The sequence below is a fragment of the Lissotriton helveticus genome, chromosome 4_1, assembly GCF_964261635.1.
Source record: "Lissotriton helveticus chromosome 4_1, aLisHel1.1, whole genome shotgun sequence".
Classification (NCBI taxonomy): Eukaryota; Metazoa; Chordata; class Amphibia; order Caudata; family Salamandridae; genus Lissotriton; species Lissotriton helveticus.
This window is the reverse complement of record NC_136063.1, coordinates 1,478,474,875-1,478,489,010: the sequence shown is the minus strand read 5'-3', so window position 1 is coordinate 1,478,489,010 and position 14,136 is coordinate 1,478,474,875. Positions and strand designations below refer to the sequence as shown.

Sequence of the window (14,136 nt, the reverse complement as noted above, 5' to 3'; positions counted from 1 at the left end):
CTTTCCTTTCCATGTGTGGCTCAGCCATCTCTCATGCCCTGCATGTTTTCATCTGTTTCCGGTTGCTGAAGCTGCCCAGAACACCGATGAAGAGTGCCAGGGGTGGTCAATATTAAACATATAAGGATTAGACTCGCCTTGTTTACACGTTTCCTAAGAAAAGGACCAGGGGATTGGGGTCAAGAAAGAGAAGGTCTTGAGCTGCCTCTACATTTCCCCAGAGTGCTCAGAGCATGCTCCCAATAACAGTAGCATACTTTCAAGTACTGTCAGTACTTTGAATAGCATGTTACACTTTCAAGGATCAAACAATTTTTTGACGTTTACATCCTGTCCAGACCATTTGGCAGAGACTGGGGACGTATTTTGCCCTCCAACATGAATTGCTCACTGCGTTGATAAGTCGCATTTCATTTTCTTTCCAGAAACAACTTGCTGGGTGTTTCTTTGTCATTCTTCGACAGGCGCCTCCTCTGTAAGACACCCTACTTGTAGTGTTAATACGTTTTAAGCCAAATTTTCAGTTCGGGCAGTTCAAGGGGCTTCAGCACACCTGGGACTGCCAGCATGCCAGAATATTTACCACAGATGAATCCTTGGTGCCTGGCTGCATCTAGCCATACTGCAGGAGCTTTTTACTTTGGGCTTATGCAAGACTTGTGTATCTGTGCATGTGGAGGTCACCTAAGATCATGAGTAATTCTTTTTTTGTATGCACAACAAGAGCTATATGAGGACTTGAGCCCACACCCTTGTGGTGGTATACAGATCTACAGGATGGCAACAGTAAACCTGTTGGGTGACATTTTTGCTTCTGTGTTTACCAAACCATGAAACGTTTAAATTCCAAACAAACGTCCCCCAGAGCTGATGAGGTTGAAATAGTTAAACTGAAGTGGCTATGGACCAATGTGGTTAACATTTGGGATTCACCGGGGGAGAATTGTAAAAGATAACAAGGGAAATAACTTGAGTCTGGAAGTGGAAAAAAACGTATAAAGAAAAATTAACTATAGGAACGATTTGACTTATTACAGAAACAAATTATTTCAATACCAGTTAACAAAAAAGACTAAAAACTCAGAAGTTAATCCAGAAATTCGGGTAACTAGGACTCCCTTTACATTACATAGTGTTTTTGATGAGGCTCTAATGAGATTTCAAAGCTCTCTTCTTCAGTGTATTTCGCAATTCTTACATCACCCCAGAATAGTTTCCACTGATAAAGCCACTCCACTTCCAGTTTGGAGATGTGGAACAACCACTGGAACTCATTAATAATAGACATTTTGAACATTTGAAGATAACAAGCAGTGACTCAAAAGCTCATAATTCATGATTGAGGAATCGCATTCTTGTCCAGATTTAATTGGGTGATTACAATAGGCCTAGGAGATAAGAATTGCCACACAAAGGCATGTCTAGACCCCGACCTGAGGGTGGCCAAGATGAAAGAGGAGGAGGACGTGCCTCGCCTCTCCCGCTACGCCCAGAGCCCATCTACTGCAATCTACTGCCATAGCAGCAGCTCGACCACTGTAGCCAAAAAATCACTAAGTAGTACAGGAAAAGGTGTTCAGTGACACACAGTACTATACACTATTTCTCATTCTACAAAAATAAAACAAGATGTGTGAGCATCATGTCAGCACAACATTTGAGCTTCACAGTAGCATCATTTTGCTGATGGGTAGGGTAGAGGGGTCCAGTTAAATGGTCAATGGAGGGGGGCCCCCATATCGCTAGCAGCGGTATGTACCTCAAATCGGGGACAAGAAGGGTTTCTGAAGCACACAATCCAGAAACAATTTACTATGCCAATTGGCCTACTGATAGTGGATGGAAATTATATGGATCCAGGAGGTAGGGACACTTCCTGGGTGAACTGGATGGGGACTGGGCAGTATGGCAGTGATCGTAAGGGAAGAGTGAACTGGTTATCTAACCTGAGACTAGTGGACACGTAGAGAATGGACCAAGCTAGAAAGAGAGATTGTACGCACTTCTCCACTGCACATTAACATTATCCATGCATCAGTTTAAGAATCTCAGTTTTTCTGTTTTGCATGTGAACGCATTCACGGTGTCTTCCAAGTTCAGTTCCAAACTTGTGGTTAAGGATATAGTAACCAGGGTATTAAAAAGAAATTCAAAGGAAACCACTTAGAGATCCTACTCGGAAACCCAAAGATTTTGGAATAGATGTCCCACCCACTAGATAGTGACATGTTTCGTCATCGGTGCCAATCTACACCCTGGTAGGATAGTACCACCATTGCAGACTCAAGCACGACAGAGCTCTTATATCAAATATCTTTCTGGATAAGGCAGAGCTCTTGTTGAGAAAAGTTAAAAAAAACTCATGGTATACCCAATCAGAATGACTATTTATTAATAGGGTACCGTGGGCTAATTAAAATAGAAGTACAGGGTTCTAATTGAGCATTATTTTCTCAATCGCCCCTGATTCTTGCCAACATGTTTTGGCCCTTGGAAATAGTCCATGTGGGTCTGGGGCCTTCTTCAGGGCTATATGTATGTGTCCCGGTCTTCCTTTACATGCATTCAATGCACATTAATAAGGCATAAAGCTCTCACCGGAGTATGGTTCCTTCTAATTTCAGAGGTACTTACCTATACAAAAGAACATAATATTTCTAAACAATAAATACAGTGGAATGGGGTCTAATGCACTTTTCCTGTGGGGTCCTAAATGCCTAAATCATGCGGGCCACTTTATAGTACCTGCTGGTGATCGCATTAATAATTTATCAGCAGAGACAGCATCACTTTATTTGAATTCCATTATTACTGTTGTAACCGCCTCAGTCAAAACACACAAATAGAATTTGGGGGTAAATAGCTAGGATGGCCTTCTGGAAAGCTTTTAAGTACTCCTGGGAAGATCATGAAGGAAGAAACCACACTTGATTCATTAACCAAATTCAGGGACAGGTTCTGAGAAATCAAGCCTTTGTCTAAATCTCTTGGATTTCTCCTTGTACAAGTATGAGAAAAAAGTGCTTGTGTTTTTAACTTTACATATGGCATATTTTTGGGTAACAACTAAGTTTAAAATCCTGGACGTGGTAAGAGTCCCTGTCTCCCTTCTGAGAGGCCGTTGAGAACTTTCCCTCGCTCCCAAATGGTCTTCAGTTGCATCATGGTGCAGAAGGTGCTAGTTTCATGATGCATAGATTGTACGTTTTTGCAGCTCCAAACATCAAATGTAGAATTTATGAACGTCTGTGACTGACATTTTTGTGGCATTTGTTGCAGGGCTAGTCCAAAGACTTTGAGTGTGACATGTTCTGGAAAGCAGAGGAAAAACATGGAGACACCTGAACAAAAATAAAGGAAAGCCTTAGGGGCTCTGGAATCCTTATCTATTGGAGAGCAAACAAAAATGAACCAACGTCATCTACTCCAGCTATCCCAGATACAGGACCCTGAAGTCACTTCTGGCTCATTAAACAATGTTGTGCAGAACCCCCTGGAAATAGTCAAGTGGTACTGCTGAAAAAAATCCAGATCCCGTCTGCCAGGTGAGAGTAAGGTTCATACAAGGAATTTACAGTACTGACTATCTGTTTAAAGTTTATTTTGAATCAGAACATGGTTAATGATTACTATTATTTTGTTGCTCTACAAAAGTAAGGACCGGATGAATAGGAAACACCCAACAATGATAATGTACATATAAGTAAACTCAGTAATCTTTATATTTTGTGATATATTTCCGTTTGCTGATGTTCCTGGCAGAGAGCTCATTTGAAACTAAAGAATTGAAAAGATTACTTCCTGTGTATTAAGGTAAGAATGAAAGAATTGAGGTCAGGCATGTGCACTCTTATGCAAAATAGTCACGAAACTAGTGCCATGGGGCAAACCTGTTAAAATAATATGTGCCACCATGGAGGTATCATCAATTTATTTATATAAAGTTTTATATAGCACAAACTTGACCCAAAGAGGGTAAAAGAGCACTTTACAAGAAGTCAAGAAGAAAGAAGTAGTAACACAGATAACAAAAATCTAGCGAGAAACAGGATGGGATTGACCGAAAATGAGGCAGGAGAGACTCTGCCACCCGGTACATATAAATATATATGATCTCTGTGCTTCAGAATTACATGTGTCGCTTACAGAAGCATTTGAAAGTGTTTGCAACTATCTTTGCAAGTAGGTTGGTGGCACTAGCAGTTTCACAAATTAACAAGCAAAACACTGTCAAAGATGTGGCATTTGCCCACTAACTGAACCAACTATGCTACTTTGAAATTTGCGTGGATATTCTACCTGCCTTTTCTCAAAGAGGGATTATTGCTCACATGGGATATGATTCTGGAGGACGACCAATGTCTTTCGAACAAAATTCCTTTATGATTGTAGTCAGGACAAGATTTTCTTGTTACTAACCGTGCGCAGATATTTATGCAACTTCAGACAAGATGCTCCACCCACTTGAATGAACACAATAGCGGTGATGGAGCAAGGGTTCGCACATGAAGCGACTTGCTCGTATTCATGAACCTCGAATAACGTTAATAATGTAATCAACATGTTCGTTTTACTAATTTTTGCATATTTTACCTTTACACGGGGTGTCCGAGTGTAGCTTGCTTATGTGTTTTACTAATCCTAATACGCTTGCATCTAATATGGCTGCTGCTACGCGGGGTTTCTATTGCGCATGCGTCTGTCATACTCACGTGACATGACGTATTCGTTATTTGGAGGGAAGCTGTCGCTTCTGCGCACTAGGGCTAATATGGCTGCTCAATGTTCTCACATGCGAGAGGCTTGCATTGCCTCTTTTGCAAAGCTGTTTGTTTTGCCTAATTCTAATGCTATAGATAAAATTAAGATAATGGGTATACAGTAGTAGTACATGGTATACAGTGTAATCATTTATTTTGTGTTCTAAAACTGTTTCTTTTCCATTCATGTTACACTTTGAAAACTGGCCTGTCTCATAACTCTGTACTCCATGTTTGTTGAAACTGCGACTGGGCGAGAATCTAAAGTCTCAGGAACAGTGACCTTTGGACAAGCCAAGGAGCTGACTGACTGAGAAGATGCTCCTGGAAACCTGCCCCAATGAACTCAAAATGTATACAATGTATTTGTCAATAGAACATCCTTTGTTAGGTAGAATAAAGACATAATGTGAACCTGATTTTGATAGGTGGGAACGTAAATTTGAATATGAGATGGTAAAAGTCTCAAATTTGGTGTGGTGTGACGACCTCTCCCCCTCCTTTGACCAATCGAAATTGGGGATCCTTACATTTGCAACATTGGGGGTGGTACACTGACCTGGAAAACAGTATAAGTAGCCTAGGTTTAGCTAGAGAAATTGTCCGACTTGTCCGAATAGCTGACCTGTCACTGACCCAACGCACTCAATAGGTGACTAAGAGCAGAGGGCTGCGGAGCACTCTGTCAAAAGTCTTACTGACCCAATCGGGGTTCGGGAAGCTGAAGTGCTGGCGGAGCACTTTGTCGGTGAATGCTGTAACCCAATCGGGGTTTGGCTGATTCCTTGCAGAGAGGGAGTAGCGCAGGCGTTGCAACTGAACTGCGGGTGGTGGTCTTAACCTTTGGTGGTCTGGTCCTGATCCAAATCTGGTTTGTCCTGTCCTGATTCTGACTTGCACCTGCTGGCCTACTGGCGACTGCAACCTTTGGGTTCTTCTGTCTTTTCAACTGACCCGTGGCCAGGGTTGATCTTCACACCATTCTAGGTAAATATATATCTGTGTGGGTAATTGTCATTATATTTTGCGTCTTATTTCTTTAGCTTCTCTAAATCTATAAAGGCTTTGATTGCATATGTTCCTTTTTCTTACCCTTCCCTTAGTAAATGATAAATTTGTTGTTTTTCTGTTCCTAATAGTATGTTCCACTTTCTTACCCTCCTATAGATTTTGCTGAAATGTTTCTCATGAATGCATAGTATATGATACTTGATCCTTTTTCTAAAACCTCCCTTTTGAGAATACTTAAGTTTGGTTTTTAGATTTAATCATGTGTTCCATTTTTCTTACCTTCCCTATAGTTGTATGCTCAAACTAATTTTTCGTGATTGCATTTTATGGTCCCTTTTCTCACCCACCCTTTGACAATTGCTTAAAGTTATAATATTTAGTATGTTGCTTCTCTTTAGCCGCCTTTAGACAAATTGAGCAAAATCCGTATTGAGTTAAATAGCATGTTCCTTGTTCTTACCTTACCTTTAAAATTCTAAATGATTGGCATAATATTTCTTTTGCATAGCTATGCACTGTTTCTAATGTTGGTTATTGATAGTCTAATTGCTTTTAATCTCTGGATCATGACTTATGATGACATTTAGATAAAGAGTTAAAACTTTCCCGACTCTGTGGTTATTTTATGAGTGCATATGTTATTTGCTGCCAAAACTTAATCTAACTCCCTGATCCAATAGGTTACAGGGACCAGTAACAAGGAGTGTTAAGTCAATGGTATACGACCTAGTAGAATAAAATATCTGGTAGTAGCGTGGGTTACCTGATTAGGTAAACGTGTAATTAATTATGGGCCCAGGCGAGTATTGGTAAATTCCTAGTCGGGTGACCTGAGCGCTCTATCAGCGGCATGACAAATGGCAACAGTTGACTGGAGAGTGTGGTAAGGAATACTTTGGAAGCTTCTATGGGGGCCAGTCAACAGCATCCTTCACTACCATGAAGTAAGCAAAAATAACATTAGTCCGCTAAACGGAAGGCAGTCATTCCTTGTTGGACCAACGATTATGTACAGCATTTTATAGCCATCTCCACAAGAAATCATGTAACAAAACAGACGATGAACAATACAATAAAACATGTATGTCATAGTCACAGTTACAGCACACAAATGGGGAGTGTGCAGATTTCAAAATGAAAAGTAGAACATTAACACCCGAGCACGATCAATTAACACATCAATGAACACTCTTAATACTGCCATTTAAAAGTTATTTTCGTTAACACATTGTTTCAAGAGGGAACATGCCATTTGATGAAGTGTACGAAACAATTCACCTTTACTCTCACCTGCTTGTATTACCTTAAATATAAATACTATTTGTTATAGAATTTTCTTACCGTCTGAACCCCAGATAAGTCCCTTTTCATCCCCGTCACAGTCTGGTACAGGATCTAGAATGTAATAGAAAAGGGTGACATTAGGTGTCATTCAAATGCTAAGAATTTATACAAAGCACTATGGCTATTCCTTTTCATGGCAATAGCCAGTGTTAAATTCTTGAAATTTAGGACGCTGGGTTACTTGGGTTCAATGCACTGTTCCACTGTCTGAACATGTGGAAAGTTTGGCCCTGACATTTTAATGACAAATGCATCCCATGGGAAGCACAGTCCATTCACAGAACATTTTGGCGTGCCTCAGATGGCAAGGAGATTAATCTAGTAATGATCCAAATGCTCTGCATATAAAGTAAGTTGCCCTTTGGGTAGGGCTTGATGTTGCCACCACAGTCTCTGCATCTGCATCCACCGTGCTCCCTCCCAAAAGGTGGAGAGAGACAACCAGGTCAAGGGCCGTATCCCTTCATCTCAGTTCCATCAATGAGTGTAAAATTACGCCTGATGAAAAGATAAATGGATCCCAAAACAAGTTGAGGAAATGCTATGAACAATTTGCAAAGAAGATTGTTGAAATAAGGTGTATAGCAAATAAATTCGAAAATTTGAACTCTAAAACACTTTTATTTAATATCCTAAAACGGAGTGCTGGTTTATTTAGTTCAGTCTGGTTGTCAGAGGACCGCCAGACCCGTGGTGGCACAACGGTGGCGGTCAGACTGTAATGGGATCGCTGGCTCTGCCGAGAAACCGCCGTTCCCTGGCGGTGGTGCGGCGGTCAGTGGCTAAGCAATATGCAGGTGGTGCCGCTGCGGCACCGCCATGCACATTGCAAGTTTCAGGACAGCCAGGGGTTTGTTTCATGGAGGTCTTTCCTCCATGAAAAGGCTGGAAGTGCTGAAACAAAGGGGGCCCGCCCCCTCAGCCAGGGGATGCATGCAGGGGGGCACAACATGCGCTCCCCTGTGTGTGCATGCACCCTGGTTCCTGCATGTCATGGACTTTCGAGTCCATACTGTGCAGGAACCCCGTGTGGCGTTCCCATTATGGTGCGCCTTTCAAAAGCACCGCCGCCTTTGAAGGACGCACTGCAGCGGCACCGCCACACCGCCTGCCCGCCAGACCACAAGATTACTTGTAATCAGGCAGGCGGCAGTGACTCTTGGCGGTGCGGGTGCCCTGGCACTGCCAAAAGTCGTAATTAGACCCACACTGTCGATATCAATGAGCTGTGGTTGTTTACAGCAAATGTGAATGCACCATTTAAAATCTGAATTTACTGTAAATAAGAAGCGCAGGAATAAATACATTCCAAAACATTTTCGAAAAGGACAGCAGAAGCTAATGATGCTCCTAGAGATATTATGAAATCAAGAAATAAACAATTTACTCACGTTGTCTTGCTGTGCATTTAAGGCCATATCTTCCTCCTTTAACTTAATCATCATATCAACATCACGTTCATAGTTCGGTACGTCCGTCAGCGTTCGAGGAATATAAGCTTTCTTAAATACCTAAAATAACAAAGTGAAATTGTAATCAATTTGAGGGATAGACCTGTGCAAAGGACCGGGAAGTAAATATTTACCATGGTACTGTACATTTGAAATTCAGGATACACCAGTATGGATATTAAAAAAAATTCAAGAACAATTGTCAAATACTCAGAATTTAGGGCTACAGTCTGTCAAATATATGATATAAATACTTTTCTCCACATGTTCCATTTAAGTATTCTGAAAACTCAGAAGACTACATTTCATTCTTGTGAGCTGAATCAGTAAGAACTAAGAGCTCCGTACTGTTCATAAAGCCAAAAGACTTACATGAAGTCAGAAAAAAGGAAGAATTATTTGTTCTTGAAGAATTGTCTGGCATAAAAATGTATGACTGCTGGCGTATAGGTCACAAGCTGGTGGCAATTGTCAAAATGCTCTTACAATACAATGTACATGTTCCCAAGCAATTTTCAGGTGGGAGAGAGATGCAGATCTGAAACACTAATTGTCTGAAACTCTAATTGCGTTAAGGAGGACATTTTGTCGAAGCAGTACACAATTAATTAAAGCCAAAAAAATATAAAAGTCGCCATTATGATGATTTTGTTATACAATTAATTTACAGGTTCTTATGTATTGCCAATTTGTGCCAACTGCTTGCTCGCGTTAGCTGTTTGAATAAAAAAAAGGTTGCGCAGAAAGCTTTATTTTGCAGGACTGGCAGTGCCTTTGCTTACGAGTACCATGTCTTACATCCTCATTCCAGTAGTAGGTGGAGGACAGCACAAATACGAGGAGTGGAGTAGAAGATAGAGTGTGGGATTGCACAAAAGGAGATTGTAAATTTGGAGTAACAGAACTACCATAAAGGCAACCTTCCCATTTCGTCTGACCAGCTATTTCCTACTTTAATTTTGAAGGAGCCGATTACAATGACAAGTGGCTGTTAATAATTAGAGACAACACAGTTCAAGCCAGGCTCAAAAAGAAGATACTGTCATGGCATAAATTGTAAAATGTTAAAAAACGAGAGTTAGAAACTGAGCTTCTGGTTGGCCAGGGTATGCACCCAAGCTAGGCAGAACCCACCACTATAGTCCGGGTAAGGAAGTTACACACCCAAGATAACCCCTGCTCACCCCCTTGGTAGCTTGGCAGAGCAGCCAGGCTTATCCTAGGGGAAATGTGTAAAGTGTTTGCGCAATACACATGCACACCAGTGACACACTAGGCACACCACAAAAGAGACTCCACACAAGGTTATATAAAAATATCTGTTGTATTATACATAAAACACATTAGACCACAATCACATAAATCATTTTGCCAACTAGGCATAGATCATAAAATCACTTTGCCATAAGGCAATGGTCATAACACCACATGTACTGCACTGAAGTAAATACTCATAACTTGCACGTCATACATCTCTTTGCCATAAGGCAATTGTCATGAACCCAACACTTAGTCCACTAAAGCACATACTTATAAGTGGTCCACTTATACAAACATCATCACTGTAGTAATATGCAGCTCCTAAAACTAACTGTACTTGCTATCCTGACCATGCAGGACACAACATTAGGGCATGAAATGCAGTAGGTAGGGTATACATAAATCCCCAGATATCACAGTACGGCAAACCTATCCTAAGGTCAAAGGGCCTCTCTGCCCATTTTGGCTATGATCCTGAAGTGCAGCAAGTCTCTAGGCTGGGAAGCGAGGGAGGGAGGACCTCCACCGTGGACTCACCAGTTCAGAAATGCTGTTTACTGGGCCCTCCCCTAGGTAGGTGCTGACACAAAGGAGGGGGGAGACACCAACCCGGCAAACGGTAGGGAGGGAAGACCACTCACGGTCCCCCGCAGTCAGGCATCCTGAGGGGATAATGGGGCGGCCTGCGAACGTGCAATGCTGCTGCTAGCCCCACAGCGCGGCCTTCTTTGCGGCTCCAATCGGCCCGACTTGAACTAAGGCAGGGAGATCACTCTGGGCTCCCTCTTTCTTCCTATAACAGCCCCACCTGGCTGCCCGTGAGACTGCAGCACAGCGGGAACAAAGTTGGGTAGCCCGGTCTCACCTTACTGCTGACGGGCCTCCTTCCCCGCTCACAGTGGGACGTCAGTGAAGCTCATCCGCTTCCTCTTCAGCAGTGCTGGTTTGCTTGTGCTGGGAGGCCACAGATGAAGTCATGTTTCTGTCGGCTTCCTAGTGGTTACGTCACCCTAGGATCCCGGGTACTGGAGGAAGCAAAGGAGGTTTCTGACAGCTGGTTGCTGTCCTCCCTACAAGAGTGAGCCCACGCCTCGAGCGCTGGCCACAACATTTAAAGCGTTCACCACGTAATTCCAGTCAGTTTCCTTTTCTTTCCAAAAAGCAGAGAACACAAACGCTCCACGCACGCTTTAAAGCAAATAAAACAAAAGAGGGTGGGGGGCGAACAGTTCGGTCCTTCTCTTGCTCCAGACAGGAGCCACAACCAAAGGCCTTCCCACCCCACACACATCAGGGGCAGCACTCCTCACACAGTTGCCCAGCCCTCCTTCCAGGCAGGTTCCTTTATAGATATAGCACAGATGTTTTCTTGAAGTCTTTTATCTCCCTGAGACTTCCAACAGGAGACAAGCACATACAAGCAATTGAAGATTCTTCGCAAGTAGGATAACACAGCAGGGCAAAAAGATTGTCTTCCACCACAGACAGAAGCAGCAACTGCAGGTCAATCCACCCACAGAAAAAGGAGCACTCCTCACACAGTCCCTCTGCTCTTCTTCTTGGCAGGGTCCTCAGAAATTCTTGAAGCAATCTAAAGTCCTGGGGTTTAAGGTCAAAAACAAATACCCCATTATGTTATTGTTCTCTTTGTGGTAAGGGTCTCTAAGCCCAAAACAAACCAGTCATGTCCTCCCTGGTCTAGCATGACCACAGGACGTGGAGACAGCATTGTGCAAAGGAGACACAGCTTATTCAGGTGCTAGCGAAACCCATCCCATCACTCTAAATGCAGACCAGGTCTATTCAGCCCGGCACTGAGTCCCCCAGGCAAGGCAGGACTCACCTCAACCCACCTCTCCCCCTTGTGACTGTCCTCCAAAACCAGACGCTGAATACACAAACAGTCAGAGGCACACAGAATGGTAAAGCAAGAAAAAGCCCACTTTCAAAAGTGGCATTTTCAAACACACAATTTAAAAAACACCTTCACTAAAAATTGTTAAATTCTGCGTTCGGAGAGCCTAAACACCATTTTTCTATGTCCCAAATGGAAAGTTACACTTGTAAGATGTTACTCAGCAACTTCCATTTTAGCCTATGTGACAGACAGCCTTTTACCAGTGAAAAACTAAATAAACAGTATTTCACTATCAGTTCATGTCACACACACCAGTACATGTACTACCTTTCACATACACTGCACCCTGCCCATTGGGGTACCTTAGGCCTACCTTAGGGGTACCTTACACGCAAGGAAATAGAAGGTTTGGGCCTGGCAAGTGGATGCACTTGTCAGGGCAACATGGCAGTTTAAAACTGTGCAAGCAGACACTACAGTGGTATGTCGGAGACACATTTACAGGGCTCCTCATGTGGGTGCACAACCAGAGCTGCAAGTCAACTAGTAGCATTTGATTTACAGGCTCTGGCACAGTCAGTGCACTTAACTAGGGACCTACTGCAAATCAAATATGGCAATCATGGATAACCAATCATATCAAAATGTATACAGGGATCATATGAACTTTAGCACTGATCAGCAGTGGTCAAGTGCCCAAAATCCTATAGCCAACAAAAACAGGGTAAAAAAATTAGGCGGCAAAAAGTTTGGGGGTAAACTGTAAAAAGGGCCAGATCTAACAACAAGTAATATGTTCAAAACGCTAACTTGCTACCGTGCCAACAAGGCTTTTAATCACAAAGGTATGCTATGCATCAAGATGTTGAAAGGTTTGTTTTTTTCCTTTAGTTCCACAGCACAAAATGCCAGATTTTGCACAGAGTTCTGGGTGGTGTCTGCACATATGAATTTCAAGTCAGAATTGGCTGAAAGTTACTTTCTCGGTGAATATAGTCTTAAAAAAATAGGCTAGAGAAGAATGCAGAATCCTATGCCCTCTCTCTGACAGGAGATCCTCAACCTGTGGATGGTTCACAGTCCTCTTTCTGGGCTAGATTGCCTGAGATATAGCATAGGTAATGGCTAGGCTGGTGCTGACAGAAATAGAGACAGAAAAGTTACTTACTTGTAAACCATGTAATGCATCATAGGCATCGTCACCAAATTCATAAATGTTAGAATATTGCAGTCTACGTTCGGAAATCCAGGAACAATTTTGTCAAGTAAATGTAAAGTGAAGTGTTAGTGTGGCATTATAAAATTTAGTTAACCACACATGCCTATCGAAGGCTGCATTTCCTGAATGTTTTGAACAACATAAAGCAGCACTGCAGCATTATCCCCAATTTTGCTGCATGTAGAAAACTGGGCATAGTAATACTAATCACACACTATACGTGTGTGGGGATTTCTGAATCCGTATTTGCTAGTGCTAGAATTACAATTTTCAGTTCAGCCAGTTATGCAGTGCAATCACCTAGTGGCTGTGTAAATGTTTCGAGAGTCTAGAAAATTCCATCTCTCATTTTACCCCATACTAATGCGCAAGAGGAAGCATATTAATGTTTTGTTCGAACTGAATGCTTGGCAGAACTATCAGTGTAGACTATGATGTTGTACTGATCTAGAGGCATGACTTTACTGAGCACAGTGTATTCTGGTTCATATTGTAGGTATGCTTATGTTTGTACTGTAAAGTCGAAGACATAGTCTAGGTCAGTTGCTATTAGTAAAGTGGCCTGATGTATCCACCTAGGATGTAAGGCTTTCAGGTTTAGGATGTTGGCCTTTGTGACAGCCCAGTTCGGATGGGAGTCACAACAATTATGCGTTTTCCCTAGGCCCTAGGCCAATGATCTTTCCTTCACAACAGCCATCTGAACTGCAGTCAGTATTTTTTCTGTAGGTGCAAAACCCATCTCTGCATTGGAATATATATGCGATTTATATGCAATCTGTACAATGTCACCCTCGTTGAAAGTGACATATGTGTATAGTGGATCCCACGAATCCTGGCTAAATTACAGTGCAACATCTAGACCCCTAAACCTCACAGGGCATCTGATGGTGTCTGCAACCTTAGAACACGACAACCCTAATTCCCCCAAGAAAATGGTGCAAACAGATCTACACTTTCGTTGTTATCTCAGGCAGGGAGACACAAGAAATAAACACATTGGCATTTCAAACATTTATTAAAGTCAGGTAACGACAATCCATGGTAAAGCTCCGCTGTCGAACAAAGGCCTGGGGAAGTTTATATAATAAAAACGGGACCTATTCGCACTGTGCCAGAGTTCACATATGGCTGTCATTGTTGATTCTACCAATTAAGAGAGGTCTCCAGACAGACAACAATACGCAAGGGCAGTTTGCGCAGTGTACTTGGTGCTTGGAAAAAATGTTCGAT

At 42.3% G+C, this 14,136-nt stretch overlaps 1 protein-coding gene across 1 annotated transcript in view; it reads right to left on the bottom strand.

Moving 5' to 3' along the window:
• The window catches only part of RIOK1 (RIO kinase 1), a 249,371-nt gene that overhangs the window by 22,365 nt on the left and 212,870 nt on the right, over nt 1–14,136 (bottom strand). The window contains exons 14-15 of the mRNA XM_078688069.1: nt 8,507–8,626; nt 7,113–7,166 (exon numbers count right to left, since the gene is read on the bottom strand). Of these exons, the coding sequence (XP_078544195.1) occupies nt 7,113–7,166; nt 8,507–8,626 (174 nt within the window). The remainder of the gene's footprint in view (nt 1–7,112; nt 7,167–8,506; nt 8,627–14,136) is intronic.